Source organism: Aureococcus anophagefferens (genome assembly GCF_000186865.1).
Source record: "Aureococcus anophagefferens unplaced genomic scaffold AURANscaffold_18, whole genome shotgun sequence".
Classification (NCBI taxonomy): Eukaryota; class Pelagophyceae; order Pelagomonadales; family Pelagomonadaceae; genus Aureococcus; species Aureococcus anophagefferens.
The window spans coordinates 666,324-690,791 of record NW_008705578.1 but is presented as its reverse complement, the minus strand read 5'-3'; the positions used below and the strand labels follow the sequence as shown (position 1 = coordinate 690,791).

Sequence of the window (24,468 nt, the reverse complement as noted above, 5' to 3'; positions counted from 1 at the left end):
GCTCGTGAAGCCGAGCCACGCGCAGTCGTGGACGGACGCGGAGAACGGCATGGAGCCCTGCACGACGATCCACCAGGCGCTCAAGTCGCGGCGGACCTGCGTCATCTGGGTCAAGTCGGGCCACGAGCTCTTCCAGGAGGTGCGGAAGCAGGTGTCGATCCTCATCGAGCAGCTCCTCGTGGGCTACCACGAGCTCAACGACGTCGCCTTCGTCCCCGCCGAGTTCGCCGACGGCGACGCCGCCGCCGACGAGTCGCGGAAGCGCGTCGTGCGCACGCCCGGCGGCACGGAGACGACGGTGCCCCAGACGCACCTCAAGGGCAAGCTCGAGGGCGACGGCGTCGTGCCCGACGGCCACGGCAACTTCGAGGACAACTTCATCGACAACGTCTTGGGGAAGGTGCGCGAGAGCAAGGGCCGCAACGCGGCGACCTACGACCCGGAATGGAACGTCTTCCAGCTCACGGCGTCGCAGCGGACGAGCCACAGCCTCGACCAGCGCAACCAGGGCGTCGAGGAGAAGAAGATCGTCAACGCGAAGAAGTCCTGGCAGCGCGAGAAGGAGCAGGCGTTGAAGACCGTGCTCGACCCGGCGAACCCGGCCTTTGAAAGGCAGGACAACGTCGTCTACGCGATGGGCCAGGGCTCGCGCATCTACCCGACGCCCCAGGACTACCCGGAGGTCAAGGAGTACATGGGCTGGCGCCTCAAGCGGAACCGGAAGCGGCTCCAGCGCCTCGACTACAGCGCGCGCGTCATCCAGGCCGCGTTCCGGAACCATCTGGCGTGGATGGTCGTCCGGAGGCTCCGGGAGGAGCGCGCGACGACGTGCATCCAGCGCGCGTACCGCGGCTGGCGCGGCCGCCAGGCCTTTTTGGTGAAGATGCGCCAGATCTGGGCCGCGCACGTCATCCAGCGCGCGTGGCGCGGCTACGCGGGCCGCGGCTTCTTCACGCTGCTCAAGACGATGCACGCGGCGTCGGCGCAGCTCCAGCGCTGCGCGCGCGGGTTCCTCGCGCGCATGCTCGTCCAGCGCATGCAGCGGCGGCGCAACAAGGCGGCGACGATGATGCAGACGCTCTGGCGCGCGCGGTGCGCGCGGCTGGCGACCTTCGAGCTGCGGAACCGCGTGCTCGCCGCGCGCGCGATGCAGCGCGTCTACCGGGGCCACCTCGGCCGGCGCCGCGCGCAGAACGAGCGGCACAAGTTCCTCTTCTCCAAGTCGCAGTCCCAGGGCATCGAGTTCGGGCGCCAGATGCTGTTGGAGCACAAGCTCCACGCGACGCGGCTCCAGTCGGAGGTGTCGCTCCTGACGCAGGAGAAGGTCGCCGCGGAGGAGAGCGTCGAGGCGCTCCTCGAGGAGATCAGCGAGTTCGAGCAGGGCGTCACGCAGCTCGAGAAGGAGATGCACCAGCTCAGCCGCATCGAGTCCGAGGCCGTCGGCGTCCTCGACGAGGAGGCCAAGTACGAGCTCCGGGAGCAGAAGATGCGCCTCGACCGCGAGTTCGGCGCGATGCTCGCGAAGATCGCCGAGCGGCGCGAGAAGCTCAGCGGCCTCGAGGGCAAGCTCGCGACGCTCGACCACGCGCGCCAGGGCAAGGAGGAGCAGCTCCGGACCCTCGAGCGCAAGTTGGTGGTGTTGCTGGAGGAGCAGCAGCGCGAGCTCCACAAGATCCGGCGGCGCCAGGAGGCGCGTGGCGAGCTCCTCGACAACGCGCGCGCGGGCGACGCGAACGCGATCGCGCTCGCGGGCGGCGCGGGCGGCGGCGAGGGCGGCGCGGGCTACGCGGGCCCGTCCATGGCGGAGAAGAAGCAGGCGGCCCAGCTCATGCAGTCGACGGAGACGCTCATGAAGTTCGGCTTCATGAGCATGAGTATGACCTATTTCTCCTCGTTCCACGCAGGGCAGCAAAAGAGAGCGAAATTCCCAACTTCAAAGGCTCATATCTCGGCCGTTTTCCACTCGTTTCGGCTGATTTTTGGACGAGCGATCATCTATCGGAAGAGTCTCGAAGCATGGATGTTGTTTCTGCAACGCTCGCGCGCGGAAAACTCACGACGAATCACCCAGGTTGAACATGATCCGCGCGATGCGGACCGTGTCGACGCAGGACACGGTCATGGCGGCCCTCCACGCGAACCAGAACGGCTTCGGCGGCCCCCAGGGCGGCGGCGGCGGCGGCGGCGGCGGCGGCAACGCCATGGCGAACATGCCCTACGAGGACAAGGCCGGCGGCGAGATGTTCAAGCCGTCGCTCAAGCCGGGCCAGATGCCGGGGCAGGAGACGCTCAAGGTGTCGGCCTGGAGCGTCGACGACGTCGCGCGCTGGCTGCAGACGCTGTCGCTCGGCCAGTACCGGGAGGCCTTCGTCGACGCGGCCGTCGACGGCGCGTTCCTGTACGACTTGGACGACGACGATCTCCGGAACACGCTCGGCATCGAGCACCGGCTCCACCGGAAGAAGATCCTCAACATGACGAACAAGCTGCGCGCGTCGGAGACGGAGCGGAACAAGCAGATGCGCATCTTCATGACGACGGGCCAGCCCGGCGGCGCGGGCGTCGGGCAGATGCCCCTGGACACGTACGCGCGCGCGCCGCCGGAGGGCGCGGCGACGGGCACGTCGACGGCCCTCGTGCCCGCGGGCGGCGGCGGCGGCGACGAGGCCGCGGCGGAGGCCGCGCCCGTCGTGCTCAACTTCGACGAGATCCAGGCCCTCGTGCGCCACGGCAAGGCGGGCCGCCTCAAGGACGCGCTGGCGTCGCTGCCGAACAAGCGCTTCGACCCGTCCATCGTCAAGGTCGCCTACGTCGAGGACTTTGGGACGGCGTACGTCGACGCCTACGAACGGGAACCCTTCAACCTGAACAAGGTGGATCAACACGGCAACTCCATGCTGCTCACGTCCGCGCCAGCGTCCTGCGACCGCGACGATTTTCGAGAGATTTTGACCGGGAAAACGACGAATAGTCGTCACGAATTTTATTATGTAGGTCCGCGCAGAACGGCAACGAGAAGATCGCGAAGATCCTCATCAACAAGGGCGCCAATCCCAATCATCAAAACAAAACGGGGCAGACAGCCGGCCATTACGCCAACGCCTACCAGTTCTACGACTACATGTCCTGGCTCTTCGACCCGGAGGGCGGCAACGCGGACGACACGCTCGAGAACATGTACGGCCTCGGCGTCTACGACGGGCTGTCCGTGGAGCTGGAGGACGGGTAGGCGTCCTCCGGGGTGTAATGTTCGTTTCGAGTTCGTGCCACGGTAGAAATGACGACTTCAATCACACCGTGACAGCACCTTTCCCTTCGAAGCCCGTGTCAAGTTGCCGTAGCATTTCACGCCCGCCATCCATCCACCTCAGCTCCCGGACGACAAACGCCGACGACGACGCCGACGACAATCCATCCACCTCGTCGCACGCCGACGACGCCGAGGACCACCGACCAACAATCATGCACGCCATGCTCCGCTACGCGAGCCGCGCCGTCGTCGGCGTCGGCGCCTCCACGCTGGCCACGACGGCCTTCGCCGATGGCAAGGAGCCGCCGCTGAGCTACCGCCCGCCCTTCGTGGCGCCGCAGTCGACGAACGCCGCCTGGGTCCAGAGCATGAAGGAGGGCAAGGCCATGATGGGCTGCGCCGTCAACAGCTCGTCGTCCCTGGTCGCGGAGATCTGCGCGGCGACGGGCTTCGACTTCCTGCTCATCGACGCGCAGCACTCCGCGGTGAATCCCGAGACGCTCCGCCACCTGCTCCAGGCCTGCCACGCGGGCGGCGCCAAGGCCTTCGTGCGCGTCGGTGGCCACAACGACCGCGTCGGCATCCAGCAGGCCTGCGACCTCGGCGCCGACGGCGTGCTCGTGCCGTGCGTGCGCACCAAGGCCGACGTCGAGCTCGCGGTGTCGTGCTGCAAATACCCCATGTCGGGCCGCGGCGCCGTCGGCGGCACGCGCAGCGTCTTCGTGAACCTGCGCCCCCAGCTCCCGGGCGGCTTCGGCAAGCTCTTCGACTACGTCCACAACGGCAACCCCACCGTCGTCGTCGCTGTGCAGATCGAGACCAAGGACGCGCTCGAGAACGTCGAGGAGATCTGCTCCGTCGACGGCTTGGACATCGCGTTCATCGGCCCCGGCGACCTCGCCGTGGACATGGGCCTCGGCCGCGAGTGCGGCGTGCCGGCCTGCTGGGGCGACCCGCGCTTCGGCGCCGCCGTGGGCAAGGTCGCCGCGGCGTGCAAGGCCTCCGGCGTCATCGGCGGCTTCTGGAACAGCGGCCTCGAGGGCACCATCCCCCAGGGCTTCCGCTTCTTCGTCGTCGACGACGACGTCTGCGCCATGCAGGAGACGCTCGCGAAGAACCTGGTCGGCTTCCAGGAGAAGCGCCAGACGGCCCTCGCCGGCCTCGCCAAGTAAACCTTATTTGATCGTGATGTCGGGCGTGCTCCCGGCGGACTCGACCGCGGGCTTGAGGAACTCGGCGGCGACGGCGCCGAGGAGCGCCTCGCCGCGGGCGACGCGCGCGACGTTGTCGATTTAATACCGGTGGTTGTCGACGGCGGCGCGCGTCGTCTTGTAGGAGTCGTGGGGCGTGATGACGACGTTCGGCAGGTCCCAGAGCTCCGACTCGCTCGGCAGCGGCTCCGTGGAGAAGACGTCGAGCACCGCGCCCGCGATGCCCGCGTCGTCCTTCAGCGCGGCGAACAGCGCCGCGTCGTCGACGACGCCGCCGCGCGACACGTTGACGAGCCACGCGTCCGGCTTCATCGCCGCCAGCACCGAAGCCCCGACGCAGCGGCGCGTCGCCGGCGTGTGCGGCAGCGCGACGACGACAAAGTCCGCGCCGTCCACCACGGCCTCGAGGCCGGCGTCCGCCGGCATCATGGCGTCGAAGTTCGGCGCCGGCGCCGCGCGGCGCCGCGTGCCGACGACGCGCATGCCGAAGGCCTTGCAGAGCCGCGCGACTTCCGCGCCGATGCCGCCCGCGCCGACGATCGCGACGGTGCAGCCCGTGAGCTCCTTCTGCATCAAAGGCTTGTAGACCTTCCGGCGCTGGTTTTCCGCGTGCTCCGGCAGGCGTCGGTTGATCGACAGCATGTGCGCGAGGACGTACTCGCCCATGGGTCGCCCGTAGACGCCCGGGCAGTGCGTGATCTGCGCCTTGCGCTCGACGCAGGCGCGCATGACGCTGAAGAAGATGGGCACGTCCAAGCCGCTCGCGCAGAGGTGCGCCCACTTCACGCGGCCGGCGGCGACGAGCGCGCCGACGGCGTCGTACAAGGCGCAGAGCGCGGGCTTGCCCTTGCCGGGCGTGAAGAAGAGCGCGAAGGCCTCGGCGCTGATGAAGGCGCCGTCGAAGACCGTCGACCCGTCGTCGCCGGCGATCGTGCCGTCGAGGTTGAGGGTCGTGACCTCGGCGTTGAGCGCTTTCCAGTCGTCGCCGTAGTTGTCGCGCAGCGGCGCCGTCGCGAGCAGGCGCAGCGCCGGGAAGGATGCCATCGGCTAGAAAACGCTGGTGACGAGCGGCGTTGGTTGGTGCTGGAAAACGCTAGCGACGACGCGGGTGGCGGACGGCGCGGGCTGGAAGCGCTGGTGACGACGCGGATGGCGGCGGCCTTCCAGTCGGTTGCACAGCAAGCAGCTCGTGTTAACATGTTGCTTTTACGAAGCATCGAACTTGCGGCACCTTCGGGAAGGCAGCCCGTCTTATGACGATGCTGCCAGTCGCGATGCTGCTCGCCGTCGCCGCGACGGCGGCGGCGGCGGCGGACCCGGGGAAGAAGACGATCAACGTCTTCTACCCGGCGATCAAGGGCTACGAGGACTCGCGCATCGGCCTCGACATGCTCCTGACGTTCGTCGCTCCCTACGTCGAGAAGCGGGGCTACGCGCTCGCGTCCGTGCCCTACAACGCGCTCGACGAGCTCACGGACGAGCGGCCCTACGCCGCCGGCGACGTCGTCGTCTACGCCGTGCGCGCCGAGGTCGCGTCGCGGGCCATCCCCGGCGGCGACTACGCCGTCAACAAGGGCTGCGCGTACACGTTCACCGAGGACGCGCTCCTCGCGGCGCCGAACGCGCTGACGCTCCTCGAGGAGACCATCCCACTCACGCTGCTGGACGCGTCGGACTGGAACTGCCAGTCCAAGGTGCCGCGGACGATCCACAACTCCATCCGCACGAGTTCGGGCGCGAACGGCGTCATGGACTTTTCGACGCTCATGCCCTTTGGGGTCGAGTACGACTCGACGGAGTTTCTGACGGAGGTCGGCAAGGCGCGCGACGTCGGCGACCGGCGCTTCGCGTTCTCCATCAGCGAGCACACGAGCTACCGGAAGCCGAGCCGCGTCGACCTGCTCGAGACCTTCTCGTCGAGCGCGGACCGCGTGTCCTCGGCGCTCCGGGGCCGCGAGTACATCTTCGACCTCTTCAACGAGCTCTCGGACGAGCCGACGACGCACGACACGGTCTACGGGCTCGACTACATGGAGATGCTCGGCGATTCGATCTTCGTGCTGTGCCCCGCGGGCGACGAGTACATCGCGGGCTGCGCGGTGGAGGCGCTCGAGTACGGCGCCGTGCCCATCATGGAGAACCCGCCGTCCTTCAAGGGCTGCAGCGACCCCGTGGGCTACTACGAGCGCCTGGGCCTCCGGCTCACGGTCAAGAGCTGGGGCGAGCTGCCGGGGCTGTTGGCGTACCACTTCGACCGCGACGACGCGGACGACCACCTCGCGCGGCTCCAGGCGGCCGTCGTCGCCTGGCACGACGCCTGGAAGGACGACGTCGCCGACCTCATCGTGGCCTTTAAAGAGGACGCGGCGACGCGGACCGCGCGGAACGACTGCGCGCGCGTCGAGCTCTCGGACGCGCAAAAAGCCCAGATCGACGCGGACTTTGACGCCTACTACGCCCAGGACCACTGGTACGACAACTTCCGCGACAGCGCCTGGGCGCCGGGCTCCTGGTGCAGCAAGTACGAGTCGATCCAGCTCGGCCTCGACGACGACCTCCGCGACACGGGCTGCTTCGACAAGGCCTGCGCGCCCGTGTCCTACGCGGGCTTCGCCTGCGGCGGCGGCGACGCGGCGACGAACCTCGCCGCGGCGCCGGAGTGGCTCCTGCACGAGGACTGGGTCTGGTACGCGACGAAGGTGCTGCTGTGGGTGCTGCTCATCTGCTGCGCGCGGCTCTTCGCCGTCGAGTTCGAGGCCTTCGAGCGCGTCGCGAAGCGCGTCGCGGCGGCGGCGAGCGGCGACGCCGACGCGGCGGGCGCGGCGGCGACGTTCCGGCAGGCCGCGGCGGAGGCGCTGCTCATGGTCGCGACGGTCGCGAACCTGATCGGCCTCACGTTCCTGAACAACTACGTCATGTCCGAGACGCCCTACGCGGCGACGCTCACGACGCTCCAGATGGCGGCGTCGACCGTCGTCGCCTGCTCCATCAACGCCGCGCGCGGCAGGCGGCTCTTCGGGTCCGTGTCGCTGCGCCTCTGGGCGACGAAGGTCCTGCCCCTCGCGGCGCTCTTCGGGGTCTACCTCTTCACGTCGAATCTCGTGTACCGCTACCTCGACGTGGGCTTCATCCAGATGCTCAAGCCCGTGAACGGCATCATGCTCTTCGTGCTCTCCTTCGGCCTCGGCATCGACGGCCGCGCGAACGCCGCGAAGCTCCTCAACGCCTTCGTCATCACGGGCGCCGTCACGGCCGTCGCCGTCGGCAAGGCGGAGATCGACCCCGACGGCGTCACCTACGCGGGCCTGGCCATCATGGCCGTGTCGACGGTCACGGCGGCGCTCTACCAGACGGGCATCCAGCTGCTCATGCAGCGGCCCGGCGACGAGCGCATCGACCCCGTGACCATGCTCGCGGTCATGGCGCCGACGACGACGCTGTTCCTGGCGACGTACGCGCTGGCGACGGAGTGGACGGACCCGGAGTTCGTCGCGAATGCCTCCGGCGTGTCGCCGCTCGCCGTCGTCGCGGACGTCGCGCTGTCGGTGTGCCTGGACCTGAACAAAAACCTCATCATCGGCCTCCTCTCCGCCGTCGCCTACTGCCTCGTGGGCTACACCAAGGACGTGCTCATCGTCGTCATCGCCGCGACCGCGGGCCGGGAGGCCGTCGGCGCGACGCAGTGGGAGGCCTACGCGCTCCTCTGCCTCGGCCAGCTCGTCTGGACCGTCAAGAAGATGGCCCAGCGCCTCGCCGCCGACGAGACGCTCCCCCTGAAGAAGGCGGGGCCCTACAAGGCGGCGAAGATCGCCGACTCGCAGCCCCAACTCGGCGCGCTGAGCGACTGCAAGATCGACCCCCAGATCGCCGCGCTCTTCCCGAAGCGCCACGCGCCGGACCGCCAGGACTCCACGGACGGCGCGGCCGACGCGACGCTCGAGGACGACGCCGCGCTCTGGTCCTTCGTCGGCGAGGCGGGACCCAAAAAATAGGGCTACTAGAAGATTTCAGTGATATCCGAACAAATCCTAATAAAACGGCGCTCTCAACGGACATCAGAGAGAGCATGGGACGCGACTGTAGCTGCCAGCCGCGCTACGACGACTACGACGACTACGACGACGACGCCTACGTGACCTACCACCGCGTGCGGCACCATCCGGAGCACCACCGCGACGAGGCGCCGCGGCGGTCGGCCTACTACGAGTACGAGAGCGACTACGATCCCCGGCGCCTCGTCGGCCGACCGCGCGAGCGGCGGCCGGTCCCGGAGGACTACTACGATCGGCGGCCGGTCCCGGAGGACTACTACTACGAGGACGACCAGGAGGACGTCTACCTCGAGCAGGGTGATTGTGACTACGTCTACGAGCGCCCCTACTACGACGACGACGACGCCGCGTACGACGACGGGCGCGCGGGCGAGACCGTCTACCTGGAGCGCGCGCCGGTCCTGCGATCGCTCTCGGTCCCGCGCGCGGCGTGGATCTCCCGCGACGACGGCTTCCGCGTGCCCGGCATGGACGACCACTACCAGCCGGGCGCGTACAGCTTCGGCACGGACTACGTCTACGCGCGCCGCGACCCGCCGCCGGCGGAGGCGCCGCCGCCGCCGCCGGTGGTGGAGCGGGAGGCGCCCCTCGAGTACTACAAGCGGCTCCAGCCGCCGCCGCCGCGCGAGATCTACGACGACCGCGAGATCCCGCGCGTCCGCCCGTGGCCGCTCGGCAAGGGCCGGAAGAAGTACCTGCGCCCGCCGAGGAGCAAGCACACCCACAAGCGGCCCTTCGTCGTGCGCGTCGCCAACGACGCGACCTGCCGCCACTGCGGCGCCAACCGGCGCTGGGGCGAGGATCTGCCGACGCGCGCCTGCGACGCCGCGGACCTCCGCTGCCGGTGTGCGTGCTGAAGTGTAGTGTGTTTGGATCTCTGAGTGCGACCCGTGGTAGTACCATATCCCGCCTTTTACAGCCCTAGAGGTCGGGGAAGTCCGGGAACGCGGCGGCGGCGGCGGCGCCCTCGCGCTTGAGCGCGGTCCGCGGCGCGAAGCCCTCCGCGCCGTCGGCTGTTCGCACCTTCGCGTAGGGGTCGCCGCGGGGCGAGGCGCCCGCGTCCCAGTCGATCACGGCGACGCGGTCGCCGACGCCGAGGGCGACGCCGGGGAAGTCCGCCGGCGGCGCGTACGCCGCGACGGCGACGGCCGCCGCGCCCTCCGGCGGCGCGGCCGCCGCGTCCGGGAACGCGTCCGCCGTCGTGGGCGCCCCGCCGCCGACCTCGACCTCGCCGAAGCCGCCGTCGTCGCCCTCGAGGAGCGCCGGCACCGCGAGCAGGCGCGGCAGGTGCGTCGCGCCCTGGCGCGCGCCGACGCCGACGACGGTCATGAGGCAGATCCAGGGCAGCCAGCCGCCGCAGCGCGGCCGCGGCGGCGGCCGCGGCTCGGGGATGGGGTCGATGTCCTTGAGCACCTCCTGCTCGTGCTCGAGCATCGCCGTGCGCATGTCGGCCGAGTCGACCTTCTCGAAGACGAAGCGCTTGAGCCGGAGCTCGCCGAAGGTGTGCGCCGCGTAGGCCTTCAGGAGCGCCTTCGACCGGTCGTCGGCCGGCGCGCAGATGGCCTCGAAGAGCGCCAGCGCGCCGTTGTAGCGCCGCGCGGCCTCGATCGTGTTGATCGCCTCGATCGCGATCTTGCCCCGCAGCTCTTCCTTGGCATCCAGGGCGTCCCGCGCGACGCCGCACAGCGCCACCGTCGTTTTTTCGTTTGTCAGCACCTCGCGCTTCGCCAGCAGGTCGATGATCAGCGTGTGCCGCGTCCGGTTGTCCGTCGCGCCGTCGTCGCGGTGCTGGGCCGCGACGAAGTACGCGATCAGCGCGCGGTCGTCGCGGCCGCCGCGCGAGTCGTCGTTCTTCGTCAGCGCGGCCTCGACCTCGACGCGGATCGCCTCGCGCCGGGCGTCGAGCTGGTTCTCGAAGCGCGGCGCGGGGCCGTCCTCGGGCTCCGGCGGCGGCGGCGGGCCCGTGCCCTCGAACTCGTCGTCGCTAATCTCGAGCTTGTCCCACTTGCTGTAGTCGAGGGAGGGCGGCATGGCTGGTCGCGTCTGTCGCGTGTGGTCGAGCGCTTGTCGCGTCTGTCGTGTTGTGGTCGAATGCTGCGCCGGGCGTCGTCGTCGTCGGCAGCCTCGTTTTGGTCGACAAATTTGACACAGCGAAGGGTGCATATGCATGCGCGCGTCGACGCGCGACAGCCCCGGGATGCCTCCCGGGGCCCAGCCGTGTCGTGTGCGGTGCGCAGAGTGCGGCGAAATGCTCTACTTTCCAGGGCGGAGACGGCAGCGAACCTTCGTGCTTTAATTTCCTCGCGCGCGTATGGAGCTGCTTTGGGCTGCTGATAGGCAGCCGTGGACGCTGCGACGTGGCCCGGGCCCAGCGGTCGCGCAGCAGGTCGTCCTCGAGCACTTCAATCTCCCGGCGCAGCTCCGCGATGTCGCTTGTCGTCGTGTAGCGGCGCGTCAGCGTTCGTCCGCGCAGCGCCGCGGGAATGCGCAGGCCGACGGCCGTGGCGGCGACGAGCAGCAGGCCGTGCATTGCAAAAGGGAGCCACCGCTAGTTGCCTATCTCGCAGTGGACGCGACGCCGTACACCCCGGGACTCGGGCTCGTGTCGATCGATCGTCCCACGCGCCTTCGGATCTTAACCTTGAAGTCTACGTTGCAGTTTAAACCACCTCGTCCTCCTCCGCCGCCCGCTTCTTCGCCGCGAGGCGCTTCCCGAGCGTCAGCGCCGCGAGCGTGCCGCGGGCCTGCCCCGCGCGGTTCGACGGCGACGACACCGCGAGCGCGCGCGAGCCCGCGAACGAGCTCGGGCTCAGCGACGCGACCCGTCCCCAGCGCACGGCGGCCTGGAGCCGCGTCGAGCTCCGGCGCAGGGACGGCATGTAGGCGAACTGGTGCTCCGTCATCGCGGGCACGGGGACGACGTCGTCCGTGAGCCGGTGGACGCGCCGCACGGCGCCGCCCGCGACCCAGGGCTTGGGCCGGTCCTCGTGCTTGGCCACGGTCGCCTTGGCCTTGAGCAGCGCCCGCTGCCGCTCGTGCTCCTCGTCCTCCTTCGCCGACAGCGCCGCGAGCGACTTGCGGCGGATCTGCGCCTTGAGCTCGCCGATCTTCGCCTCGCGCCGCGCGTCGGCCGCCTCGACCTTGGCCTCCGCCGCGCGCTTCAGCGTCAGCTCGTGCCGCTTCGCGAGCTCGATGGCCTTCTCCGCATCCCGTCGATCGCGCTCCTCGGGCGTCACGTGTTCCTCGACGCGATCGCCCAGCGTCCGCCCGGGCACGCCGAGCTCGGCCTTTTCCCCCGCCGCTTCCCGCCGCTCCCGCTCCGCGTCGACGTGGCGCAGGCGCTGCTGCCGCTCGGCGTCGTGCTGGATCAGATTCTTCATGTGCGCGACGGCCCAGTGCGCCTTGTGCGCGGCCGCGCGCGTCGCGTCGAGCGCGTCCCCCGCTTTCTCGATGGCCAGGTCCGCGGCCAGCTCGAGCCACGTGTCGCGCATGCGGCACCGCCGCAGCGCGCGGAAGCGCCGGAGCCCGATGAGCTTCGACTTGCGCAGCGCCATCCATCGGACGCGCCGCCGCACGAGGTGCTGGCGCACGACGCGGTAGATCGCCGCCTCGGCGCGCCGCCGCTGCCGCCGCTCGGCGAGCGCCCCGCGCACCCGCCGCACGTGGCGCAGGGCCGCGAGGCCCCGCCACCGGTTCTGGATCGGGATCGCGCAGCGCTCTCGCGACGCACAGTCCGCGACGGCCCCGGCGAGACCTCCTCCGACGAGCGACTCGACGACGCGGTGCCGCGCGAGCGCCTGGAGCGCCGCGCGCCGGAAGCGGCGCACGAGCAGGAAGCTCCGCACGACGCGATACGCCACGGCGACGGCCGTCTTCTTCCGCCGGTAGTCGCGGCGCGCCTGCAGGCCCCGGAGCCGCTTCATGAGAAAGACCTGCATCCGCTCCGCGGCGCGCTTCTCGCGGTAGTACTGGAGCAGCGCCGCGGCCTCGCTGCGCACCTTGCAGTTGCGCCAGCACTTTTGCACCGCGGCCGCGAGCTCGTGGCACCGCTTCACGAGCGCCGCGCGCGCGGCGCGGGACCGTTTCCGCTTCCGCGCGTCGCGCGCGGCCTTCAGGTCGCCGATCTGTTTTAAAATGAGGTCCTTCTCCCGGTTCTCCATCCAGATCTGCTTCTCCATGGCCGCCATGACGATGGCGTCGTTGCGCATGAGCTCCTGCTTCTTGACGAAGGTCGACCGCTTGCGCTCGACGCTGAGGAAACTCCCGTCCTCGAGGTGCGGCCCGTCTGGAACTTGGTGAACTTGGCATCGCGCCCGAAGTCGCGCCGCACGGAGGGGCTGTGGGGATGGAACATGGCGACGTCGAGGCCGCGAACACAGCGGCGCCGCACCGGGAAGCCGGGCAGCCTCGGCGCGGCAATCAACCGTAAAAGGGGAAAGGTTAACCTCATTGCCAGTGATCTTTGGCGCGCTTGAGCAAGTATGGCTCATCGCATTCATCGCATTCAAGTGGCAGCCGCGTAGCCGCAGCGCAGCACGCAACACACCAACTGATCGCAGCAGAGACTGTAGCCCAAATTACACCGTTGACTCTGACTTAATCCCATGTCCGCGAGCACCAAGTACGAGTCGATCCCGGAATCGGTCGCGGACGAGTGGCGGGCGTCGCCGCTGTCCATCCTCTTCTTCAGCTGGCTCTATCCCTTGCTGAAGGTCGGCGCGGCGCGGCCGCTGCAGCGCTCGGACCTCGGCGCTTCGCCGACGTACGACCGCGTCGCGCGGCACGCGGCGGCCTTCGAGCGCAGCTGGGCGTCGACCCGCGAGACGCTGGCGAGCCTGACGACCGTCTTCTGGTCGCGGATGCGGAAGGGCGTCGCCTGCAAGGCGATCGGCGACGCCTGCGGCTACGCGCAGATCTTCGCCGTGAAGGCCATCGTGACCTACGCGGAGCACAAGCAGTCGCGAGACGCGGACGGCACGGCGTGGTCGACGCGGCGAGTCCTCGGCCCGGCGCGCGTCGTCGACGTCGCCGTCGCCGTCATGGTCGTGTGCCCGGCGCTCCAGGGCCTGTGCAACCACTGGTTCTACCACCACGTCATGATCGACGGCCTCCACGCGCGGTCGGCGCTGAAATCCGCTCTATTCCGCAAGCTCCTCCGCGTGCCCGGCGTCGGCGGCGGCAACGCGGACGCGTCGATCTCCGCCAAGACCGACGGCCACGTCACGGCGGCCATGTCCGGCAAGGGCGGCGGCGGCGGCGGGTCCGGCAAGCTCCTGAACCTCCAGAACTCGGACGCGCGCGCCGTCGAGCACGTCTACCACATGTGCTTGTACATCGTCTTCGTGCCCGTCCAATTGGCCGTCTACTTTTACTGGCTCGCGCGCGAGATCGGCCTCGCGACGGTCGTGGGCCTCGGCGTCATGGTCCTCGGCGTGCCCGCGCAGATGTCGATCGTCGGCCGGATGAAGCAGGCGCAGGGCGCGCTCATGGCGGCGGCCGACGAGCGGATGCGCGGCGTCAAGGAGACGGTCCAGGCCATGCTCGCCGTCAAGGTCTTCGGCTGGGAGGCGTCGTTCCGGGCGTCGGTGAAGCAAGCGCGGAAGACGGAGCTCGCGCATTCGCTGCGGCTGCAGACGCTCGGCGCGGGCGCGAACGCGGTCATGGAGGCCGTGCCCATTTTGTGCGCGCTGGCGTCGCTCGGCTCCTACGGCCTCCTGTACCCGGACCGGCCCCTGACGGCGTCGCGGGCCTTCGTCGCGCTCCTCGTCTTCAACCAGCTGCGCATGCCTTTGATGATCCTGCCGATGACGATCCAGTTCGTCGTCGCGGGCCTCGCGGCCGTGGCGCGCATCGACGACTTCCTCGGCGCGGCCGAGTGCGAAAGCTACGTGGATCGTTCGACGACGGACGGCGCGACGGTACGCGTCGTCGACGGCGCCTTCGCCTGGCCCGCGTCGCTGACGGCGACTCCCGGCGACGCGACGGCACCGTTCGCCCTCCGGATCGCGGACCTCGGCCTGGGCAAAGGCCTGAACGTCGTCGTCGGCGCCGTCGCGTCCGGCAAGTCGACGCTCCTCGCGGCGCTGCTGGGCGAGCTCGAGCGGACGTCGGGCACCGTGGCCGTGCGCGGCCGCGTCGCGCTCTGCCCCCAGGCGCCCTGGATCTTCAACGCGACGCTCGAGGAGAACGTGCTCTTCGGCGCGGAGTACGACGCGGCGCGCTACGCGCGGTGCGTCGACGCCTGCGCGTTGGGCCCGGACCTCGAGGCGCTGCCCGACGGCGACCGGAGCGAGATCGGCGAGCGGGGCATCACGCTCTCGGGCGGGCAGAAGGCGCGCGTGAGCCTCGCGCGCGCGCTGTACGCCGACGCCGACGTCTACCTGCTCGACGACGTCCTCAGCGCCGTCGACGCGCACGTGGGCCGCCACATCGTCGACCGGGTCCTGCTCGACCTCCTGGGCGATAAAACGGTGATCCTCGCGTCGCACCAGCTCTCGTGCCTCGACCGCGCGACGACGGTCGTCGTGCTCAAGGGCGGCGCCGTCGCCTTCGCCGGGACGCCGGCCGACTGCTACGCGGCGGACGCGCTCGAGGGCATCCGCGGCGAGAGCGACGACGCGACGGGCGCGGCGAGCGCGAGCCGGGAGATCGCGCCGACGGCGCCGGCGCCGTCGGCGAAGGTCGACGAGGAGCGCAAGGACGACGCGACGGCGGACGCGGGCAAGCTGACGGCGGCCGAGGATCGCGTCGTCGGCACCGTTTCCATGCGAGTGCTCCGGTCCTACGCGCGGCTCTGCGGCACCTTCTTCGTCTTCCTGGTCGTCGCCTTCCTCGTCCTCAAGACGGCCGGCGCCGTCTGCGCGCAGGCCTGGGTCGCCGAGTGGACGGACGCGACGGCCGACGAGGCCGACGACGAAGCGGACGACGGCTTGAACGTCAAGGAGACGCGGTACTACATCTCGGGCTACGCGGTCGTGTCGTTCGTCACCGTCGCCTTCGTCGTCGCGAACCAGCTCGCGGCCGTGAACGCGTCCGCCGTCGCGTCCGCCGAGGTCCACGGCCTGGCGTTCGACGCCGTCGTGCGGGCGCCCCTGGCCTACTTCGAGGTCACGCCGCCGGGGCGGATCCTGGCTCGCTTCGGGAACGACATCAACGTCGTCGACGCCATGCTCATGACGTCGCTCAACGCGTCCGGCGGCCAGCTCGCCGTGCTCGCGTCCGTCTTCGTGTTGTGCGCGATCTTGGTGCCCTGGCTCGCACCGTTGACGCTGCCCCTCTTTGTGGTGTACTGGAAGATGGCCGATCTCTACCGCAAGTCGTCGCGGGAGCTCAAAAGATTGGAGAACATGGCGGAGACGCCCGTGTATTCGGGCTTCGCGTCGTGCATGGACGGATTATTGACGATCCGCGCGTTCCAAGGGGCCTCGGAGCGCCTCGTGGTGCAGACCGACGCGACGATCGACGACTGGGCCGCGTGCTGGTTGAAGAACAACGGCGCGAACCGCTGGATGGGCATGCGCCTCGACGCGATCGGCGCGGCGCTCGTCGGCCTCGTCGCGTTGTTTTGCGTGCTGCGGGTCGACGGCCTGCTCGGCATGGGCTCGTCCTTCGACGCGGGCCGCGTGGGCCTCATGCTCTCGTTCGCCGCGGCCGTCTCGGGGATCCTCAACTGGTGCGTGCGCGGCGTCGCGGAGGCGGAGCAGCACGCGACGTCCCTCGAGCGGTGCCTCGCGATCGCCGACGTCGCGCCGGAGGACTGGGGCGACGACGCCAAGTCGACGGGCAACGTCGCGCTCGTCGCGCCCGCGGAGCGGAGCTGGCCGACGGCCGGGCGGGTGACGCTCGAGAAAGTCTCCATGCGGTACCGCCCGAACCTGCCCACGGTCTTGGACGGGATCTCCCTCACCATCGCCGGCGGCGAGCGCGTCGGCGTCTGCGGCCGGACGGGCTCGGGCAAATCGTCGCTGGCCAAGTGCCTCTTCCGCCTCGTCGAATTCGAGGGCGGCGACGTCGTCATCGACGGCAAGTCCGCGAAGGCGACGCCGCTCGCCACGTGGCGGAGCGCCCTGGCCATGGTCCAGCAGGACCCCCAGCTCTTCTCCGGGACCTTGAGGCACAACGTCGACCCGACGCGGCGCGCGTCCGACGACGAGGTCAAAAACGCGCTCGCGACGTCGAGCCTCGGCCACCTCGGGCTCGACTCGAACGTCGACGAGGGCGGCGCGAATCTGAGCGCGGGCGAAAAGCAGCTCGTGCAACTCGCGCGCGTGCTCCTCTGCCGGCCGAAGATTCTGGTTCTCGACGAGGCGACGTCGTCCCTCGACCGACGCACGGACGAGATCGTCCAGAAGGCCGTGCGGGACATCGCCGGCGTCACGGTCATCACGATCGCCCACCGGCTCGAAACGCTCCTCGACTACGACAAGGTCCTCGTCCTCGACAAGGGCCAGGTCGCCGAGTTCGGAGCTCCGGGCGAACTCGCCGCCAAGGAGGGCGGCGTCTTCGCCGGCCTCCTCAGCCAACAGAGGCGGACGAGTGTATGAGTTTTTATTAACATGAGGTCTCTCGTGAACCGCGGGGGGGAGCGTCTCGCGCGAGACGCCACGGGAGATCTGGGGGGCAGCGCGCGGGGGGATGGTGGTCTTAGGTGGTGTCGTTGAGGTCTTGGTCTCGGCGCCTACCACTCGCCCTCGTCGCGGCGGCCGCCGCCGCGGCGCCCCGGCTTGGCCCAGCGCATCCAGCCGGCCATGTACGGGAAGCGCCCTCCTTCGCGCTCCCCTTCCCAGCCGCCGCCGCCTTTGCCGCCGCCGCGGCCCCAGCCGCCGCCGCCGCCGCGGCGCCCGCCGCCGCCTTCCCACTCGCCGCCGCCTTTGCCGCCGCCCCAGCCGCCCTTGCCGCCCCAGCCGCCGCCGCCGCCGCCGCGGCCCCAGCCGCCGCCGCCGCCGCGCCCGCCGCCCTTGCCTTTGCCGCCGGGGCCGGGACCCCAGCCGCCGCCGCGCCGGCCGCCGCCGCCGCGCCAGCCCTCGCCTTCGTCTTCGCGCCAGCCGGGCGGGCCGCGGCGGCCGCCGGGCCCGAAGCGGCGGCCCGGGCGGCCGCCGCCGCGGAAGCCCTCGGGGCCGCGGAAGTCTTCGCCCTCGAACTCGCCCGGGGGCATGGGCGGCGCGACGTAGGAGCCCTCGTCTTCGAGGAAGTCGCCGCGCGGCCCGCCGTGGCGGCCGCCGCGGCGGAAGCCCGGCTTGCCCCAGCGGACCCAGGCCTGCGCGTAGCCGGCCCGGCGCTGCGCGCCGGCGAAGGCCTTGGCCGACGGGAGCGCCGCGAGCCGCGAGAGCTCGGCGTCGTCGAGGCCCGCCTTGTAGGCCTCGCGGGCGGCATTGACGTCCGCCAGACCGAGGCGCTGGAAGCGCCGCGGCGCGACGCAGAGCGCGCGGAGGACCGCGTGGATCGAGTTCGGCGCGAGGAGCGAGCCGCGCGCCCTGAGCGCGGCGACGACCGCATCGGGCGCCTGGGGCTCCTGCTTCGACTCCTCGAAGGCGCCGGCCCGGGCTTCGTAGGCCGGCGGCGGCGCGCTCCGGACGAGCTTGCACTTGTGGAGGCGCCGGGGCTGGATCTGGAGCGCGTCGAGGACCTTGGCGAGCTCCGCCGGCGTCACGTCCGGGAAGCCGCAGCCGGCGATCGCCGCGGCGGCCGCCGCCAGAGCCTCCGCGGGAGCTTGCTTCGCGGGGGCCTCGGCCGGCGCCGCGGCGAAGAGCGACTTCTTCTCCGTGACGGCCTCCGGCGCGACGGCGACGATCTTCACCGGGTCGAGCTGGTTGATCGCGTCCTTGACGTCGGCGTCGCTCTCGAGCTTGACGAGGCGGCCGTCCTCGTGCTTGAGCGCGTAGAGCGCGTAGTCGCCCACGAGGCCGTAGAACTCGGCCATCTTCGCGCGGACGCAGTTGAGCGTGCACTTGTCGAGGCTCGCGAGGCGCACCGAGTCGCCGAAGCAGAGCTTGGTCACGTGCTCGACGGGCTCGCCGACGGCGACGGCGCCGGCCGCCGGGCTGTAGGGCTGGCCGACGACGACGACGTCGTCCTTCTCGTTGCTGATGAGCTGCTGGTACTGCGTGTCCATGGTGGTGATGTGATGTGTGCGGTGTGTGTGTGTGTGGGATGCCGTTCTACGCTCGTCTTTGCTAGGTCTAGCGGGCGTCGAGGTTGCCTGTGTTTGGTGATTTCTGCCCGAGGCGGACAGAGAGCGTCCGCTTTTGTTCTCCGAACGCGCTTCATTTCCCAAATGCTTAAGGTGCACGCAAGGTCGACCATGTTGAACCCGGGCCCCGGCTGCCCGGTTGAGGGGGGGAATTGGCCAAATTGGCCGGATTGGCCGCGTTGGCCGAATCCCATTGGCCACGTCCAACGGCGATTGGCCGTGCGTCCGATGGGCTTCGTCCGATCGTCCGATCTGGCCGATCGTCCGATCGTCCGATCGCGCCGATCTGGCCGACGCGTAAAAACCGACGGTGCGCGGCGTCGCGGGCTTAGTACGAGGACTACCAGCCGGAGAGGCCGTCTCGAGCGCCGGGGTACGGGGGGTAAAATTAAAAAAAAAAAATATTGGGGCTTAGGGGAGGTGCCGGGCGAGTCCCTTCGGGTCCCCGGCGAAGCCCTTGCAACCTACTTTTGGGGGTCGGTCGGTCGGTCGGTCGGCCGCCGCCGCCGCCGCCGCCGCCGCCGCCGCCGCCGTCGTCGTCGTCGCGCGCGTGGGAGAAATTCGAACCCAAGTCAGCCGTAGGGCGACCGCACAGAGATGATGTGTTGTTCCCATGTCCTGTGAAGGCGTATAAATCCGGAGCTGCAAAAATCGGGTGGGGACGCGCGCCGCAGTCGCAGTGATCGATGTCTGCAGAACGGCGGCAGTCCGCGGATCGGAAGTTCTGGTTCATCGGCGTCGAGGTCTTGGGCGGGTGGGAGGGCGGCGTTGGCCACTCCCATGGAATCGACGCGCTCCGGGCCGTCGCCGCTCGCGAGCGGGCTGCCCCAGACGCTGCCCACAACGTCGCGAGATCGTAGCCAATGGATGTCTTTTACGTCCAATGGCCGGGGGTCGCGTCCAATGGCCGCGGGTTCGTCCAATGGCCTCGTCCTTGTCCGATCGCGGTTGGCTCTTCGTCCGATCGTCCGATCGCGGTTGGCTGCCGTCCGACGGCGTACGTCCGACGCGGCCAATCCGGCCAATTTGGCCAATTCCCCCCCTCAATGCCCGGGCCCCGGCCGAGAGACTTCCCTAGACGCCGACCACTCCCCGCTAGCGGAGCGACGCTTAGTCCGACCACTACCCCCGCGCCGCCAGGAGCATGGCGCGCTCCTCGACGTGGTCCTTGATGCGGGCGATGGCCTCGGCGACGGCGGGCGGGAGGCCGTCGCAGACCGTGGCGAGGGCGCCCTGGAGGCGGGCGACCATGTCGTCGTCGAAGCCCGGGCACTTGTCGACGGACTCGACGAGGTTGTGGAGCGCCTGGAGCCGCACCTCGATCTTCGAGACCTCGGCCTGGGAGAGCGCGCTCGCGGCGCCGAGCGAGGGGGGCAGGTCGCGCCACGCGGCCTGCCGCGCGGCGAGCGCGTCCTCGAGGCCCGCGGCGGCCGTCGCGCAGCCCGGCGGCACGGCGTCGCCCGCCGCCGCGCCGAGGACGGCCCGCAGGTCCGCGAGGGCCCGGACCTGGTCGTCCGCGACGAGGCGCCCCCGCAAGACGCGGCAGAGCACGTCCGCGCCCCGCAGCGCCTCCACGTCCGCGGCGTCGCGGCCGCCGACCGTGAGCACCACGCGGTCGACCTCGACGTCGAGCTTCTCGGCGATGGCCGCGCGCACGTCGAGGACGGCGTCGCCCGCGTTCACGACCGCGTCGACGGACCCGTCGGACCCGTCGACGTCGTCGCCGGCCTCGCCGAAGCCCACGGCGCAGCGCAGCGTCCAGCTCGTCTCCGGCCGCGGCTGGGGCGTCGGCTGGGGCGTCGGGTCCCGCGGCGGCGGCGTCGCCGGCTTCCGGGGCGTCGGATCCTCGGCGGGCGTCGGCTCGCGCGGCTGCGCGGGCGTCGGCTCGCGCGGCTGCCGGGCCAGCCCCAGCATCTTCTCCTCGAGGGCGTCCATCTGGGCCTTGAGCCGCTCCTCCATGGCCCGGAGCTGCGTGACGTCCGCCGGCGCCTCGGCCGCGTGCGGCGTCCGCGGCGGGCCCGACGCGACCGTCGACCGGGGCACGGACGCGAACGCGTCGTCGTCGCCGTCGTCGTCCTCGAGCGCCCCGGCGAGGCAGCCCGGCGCCGGCTGCACGGAGCCGGCGGCCCAGGTCGCCGACGCGCTCGGCGCGCCGAAGGGGTCCAGCGACCCCCGGAGCGCCGCGAGCTGCGTCTGGACCTGCACGGCCATCTCGCCCTTGATGCTCGACTCCAGCGTCGCGATGCGCTGGTCGAGGTCGTGGCGCTGGTCCCGCGCGTCGCGGTCCACGCCCTCGCGGTGGACGATCAGTATGGTGTCGCCGTGGCGCACGCCCGCGTCCGCGAGGACGACGTCCGGCGTGAGCTCGTTGCCTCGGAACACGAGGCGCCCCGGCGCGCCGAGCTTGGACCGCAGCTCCCGCGCCGTCGACACCTCGCCGACCGTGTGGCGCGCCGTCGTCCCGTCGGCCGCGGACACGTAGACCGTCATCTCGCCGCTCTCGTTCCGCTGTTCGTAGTCGTCGGGCGTCCGCGCGCGCCGCGGCGCGGGCGCGTCGTCGTCGTAGCTCCGGCGCGGCGCCGGCGGGTCGTCGCGCCAGTGGCGCGGCGGCGCGTTGGCCTCGCGCAGCACGAGGCCGCTGTAGGCCTGGGCCGTCTGCCGCCGCGCCTTGAGCTGCGACCGCAGCGCCTTAATCTTCTCGTCCTGGACGCGCGTCTTCTCGCGGTACTTGTCCCGGTGGCGCTTCGCCTCCTTGCAGGACGTCGACACCTGCTCCAGGCCCTCGGCCAAAATGTCCTGGACGTTGAGCAGGTACTCGACCATGAGCTGCGAGAGCCGGAAGATCTTGAGGAACGTCGCGTCGCCCGTCCCGGCCTTGGACAGGTCGCCGTAGGTGAGCATCTCCAGGTGGCGCTGGAGCGCCTCGATGTCGACGTCGCGCTCGATGCGCTCGAGGTCCACGCCGTCGATGACCTCGAGGTCGATGGTCTCGTGGCGCTCCGCGAAGTAGAAGCTCCGCGACGACAGCAGCGCCGACGCCGGATCCTCGTCGCGCTCCTCCGTCAGCGCCCAGGACTCGTCGCGGTTCGGCGCGCCCTTGCCCACGACCTTGGAGCGGAGCGGCGCGATGGGCATGGCGGCGCCGGACGACGACGAGAGGCGGGCTGCCCAACCGACGGGACGGCAACTTGACGACAACTTGAGGTTATCGTGTGAGCCTTCATTTCAATTTGAATCGCAACTTGGTGCGCGCGCTCGCTCGTCGGTTTTTGCTGTCTAATGCCTCAGCGCACCGCGCGGGAGCAGCGTAAAGTGGACCGGAAGGTGGCGAAGCGCGCGGAAGAGGCCGCGGAGTGCGAGACGCGCAAGAAACGTTACGACGATTTCAAGAACTCCGACGCGGCGCCCGGGCCGCACCGCGACAAGAAACTCAAGAAGCTCCACGACGACTGGTACGACTACTACGCGGCGACCGACAACGGCAAGCGGCAGATCAAGCGCGAGGAGCAGAACTCGCTGAGCAACAACCTCTACAAGAAGCTCGAGGCCGCGCGCGCCGACGACACGCTCCGGCCGACGACGAAGAAGCAGAAGGTCGACGAGCTCGCGGCGCGGGCGGCCGCCGCGAAGGCGAAGACGCACGCGGCGGAGGAGAACGCCCGCAACGACGCCAAGCGCCAGAAAGTCATCGACCTCCGCGAGGACGCGCGCGCGGTCGCCGCCGACGCGAGTTTGGTGCCGTCGACGCGGAAGCGGAAGCTCTCCGCGCTCGCGAAGCAGGTGGCCGCCGCGGAGGAGGACACGCACGAGGCGCAGATGGGGCGCCAGCGCCGCGCCGCCTACGCGACGTACCAGGAGCTCGCGGATGAGCTCGCGGTGCTCCTCGACGACGAGGACGCGGACGATGCCGCCGTCGAAGACCTCGCGGAGAGAGTCGAGTGCGCGTGGCTCAAGACCGGCGCGGGGACCATGACGGACGCGCGCCGCCGCGTCGCCGACGACCGCGCGACGCTCCTCGAGGCCCGCGGCGGCGAGGCCTACGCGTCCACGGCCGCGGCCAAGGCGGCGCTGGACGAGGTCCTCGAGGAGGGCAAGCGGCGGCTCGACGCCTGGTGCGAGGAGAACCCGGACGTCGCCTTCGCCGTCGCCGTCACGGACCTCGGCAACGAGGCCGCCGAGGCGACGGACATCGGCACGCGCGCGACGACGAAGCGCTACGTCGGCACCGCCGACGACGTGCCCCTCGTGGCCATCCCGCTCGTCACGTCGGACAAGGCCTGGGAGGCGTCCGCGCTGGAGGCGCGCCTCATCTGGTACGCGGTGCGCAAGTACGGCGACCGCATCCTCAACACGTACCTCGGCGCGGGCCTGTTCTCACAGGACAACGCCGTGGGATCCGTGTTTATCGCCGCGATGACGACGGCGCAGCCGCTGGCGGTGCGCAGCCCGATCCGCGCGCCCGCGAAGGAGCCGGCGCTGCCGCCGTCGAAGACGGCGCGCGGCCCGCGGCCGGCCTACGACGCCGCCGCGGACCGCACGGTCGTCCTCGTGCGCGACCCGGGCGAGTACCACGTGCTGCGCACGTACGACGGCTTCCTCACGACGGCGTGGTGGATCAACGCGGACACGGGCGTGTCGCACTCCATGGACGAGCCGCACGTGACGCGCATCAAGGCGCGCATCGCGCTGGACAAGGCCAAGGACGCCAAGATGAACCAGAAGCACCGGCCCTTGACGCTCGCGCCGCCGGGCACGCCGTGCCCCTGGCCGCTCCAGGTCGCCGAGCCCGCGGCCAAGCGCCGGCGCGTCCCGCCGCCGCGCGCCGCGAAGCGCGACGACGTCAAGTACGTCTGAGCGCGCCGACGCCATCGCCGAGGCCGTCGTCGAACCGCAGCCGCTGCCTCTTAAACATCGGATCGTCAGATATGGACCACGAGTACCGCGTCTAGAGGCCTCACGCCTCACGACTAAGGAAACTGCGAGGTTCGGTCATTAGGACTCGAGCGGGTGTCGGGGGCCGCGCGGTGTGGGGCCCGGGGGCTGGGGGTGGCGTCGCTCGAGGGGGTCACTTGGGCGGGGCCGGGGGCTGGGCCTGGTTCTTGTTCTTCATCACGGACAGCGACTGGGACTTGAGGCCCTTGTGCTTCGCGTGGGCCTCGAAGACGGAGGCCATCTTCGTGTTGAACGGCTCGTTGAACGTCAATGTGGGGCCCTCGGGGAAACTTATGCCAAAAAACTCCCTCGTGTGCTGCGTTGTAGTGTTGTGTGGTCCGAAAATGTTCCGCGGGCTGCTCATCTCCGCCGTGACCGCCGTCGCCGTCGCCGGGTCGGCCGAGGCGGACAAGGCCCTCCTCGCCAAGGCCGGGATCTCGGCGTCGGAGTGGGCCTCGGCCGTGGAGTCGGCCCGGCTGGCGCTGCCCGCGAAGAAGGTCGGCGACCCGCTCCCGCCGAACCTCTGGCAGGCCTGCCAGGACCTCCCGGTCCTCGACAGCACCTGCGTCGGGATCTTCTGGGACTCGGCGAACCTCACGGTCGGCGTCGACATGGAGATCGAGGGCACGGACGTCGCGGGGCACCAACTCTTCGCCGCGAACTACACCTTATACTCCGTCGACGCGGGCCACTACTGTCTCAGCGAGGAGAGCCTCCTCGACATCCTGGAGGTCATCCCGGGCCTGGGCGAGGTCGCCGCGGCGATCAAGAAGATCATCGACGGGACGGGCGGCCTCCCGGTCAGCGTCATGTCGATTTGCGTCGACCTCGAGG

General features: G+C 70.4%; 6 protein-coding genes across 6 annotated transcripts; 4 read left to right on the top strand and 2 right to left on the bottom strand.

The window, feature by feature from the left end:
* Positions 1 to 3,618: 3,618 nt before the first annotated feature.
* On the top strand, positions 3,619 to 4,422 carry AURANDRAFT_29953 (hypothetical protein; the record flags this gene model as incomplete). Its single annotated transcript, XM_009041039.1, has 1 exon — positions 3,619 to 4,422. One exon carries the CDS (start codon positions 3,619 to 3,621, stop codon positions 4,420 to 4,422), a length of 804 nt encoding a protein of 267 aa, XP_009039287.1.
* Positions 4,423 to 5,720: 1,298 nt separating this feature from the next.
* AURANDRAFT_65982 (hypothetical protein) lies at positions 5,721 to 8,453 on the top strand (the record flags this gene model as incomplete). Its single annotated transcript, XM_009041040.1, has 1 exon — positions 5,721 to 8,453. The coding sequence occupies one exon, from the start codon at positions 5,721 to 5,723 to the stop codon at positions 8,451 to 8,453; it is 2,733 nt and encodes a 910-aa protein (XP_009039288.1).
* Positions 8,454 to 11,173: 2,720 nt separating this feature from the next.
* On the bottom strand, positions 11,174 to 12,721 carry AURANDRAFT_65981 (hypothetical protein; the record flags this gene model as incomplete). The annotated part of the gene is made up of 1 exon (XM_009041013.1): positions 11,174 to 12,721. The coding sequence occupies one exon, from the start codon at positions 12,719 to 12,721 to the stop codon at positions 11,174 to 11,176; it is 1,548 nt and encodes a 515-aa protein (XP_009039261.1).
* Positions 12,722 to 13,549: 828 nt separating this feature from the next.
* On the top strand, positions 13,550 to 17,026 carry AURANDRAFT_103 (hypothetical protein; the record flags this gene model as incomplete). Its single annotated transcript, XM_009040963.1, has 2 exons — positions 13,550 to 13,681; positions 13,757 to 17,026. Coding segments are annotated over 2 exons (3,402 nt in total), but the record flags the coding sequence as incomplete, so codon positions are not given.
* Positions 17,027 to 19,824: 2,798 nt separating this feature from the next.
* Positions 19,825 to 21,837, bottom strand: AURANDRAFT_65979 (hypothetical protein; the record flags this gene model as incomplete). The annotated part of the gene is made up of 1 exon (XM_009041012.1): positions 19,825 to 21,837. The coding sequence occupies one exon, from the start codon at positions 21,835 to 21,837 to the stop codon at positions 19,825 to 19,827; it is 2,013 nt and encodes a 670-aa protein (XP_009039260.1).
* A 681-nt stretch (positions 21,838 to 22,518) lies between these two features.
* Positions 22,519 to 23,556, top strand: AURANDRAFT_65978 (hypothetical protein; the record flags this gene model as incomplete). Its single annotated transcript, XM_009041041.1, has 1 exon — positions 22,519 to 23,556. One exon carries the CDS (start codon positions 22,519 to 22,521, stop codon positions 23,554 to 23,556), a length of 1,038 nt encoding a protein of 345 aa, XP_009039289.1.
* Between the last annotated feature and the right edge of the window lie 912 nt (positions 23,557 to 24,468).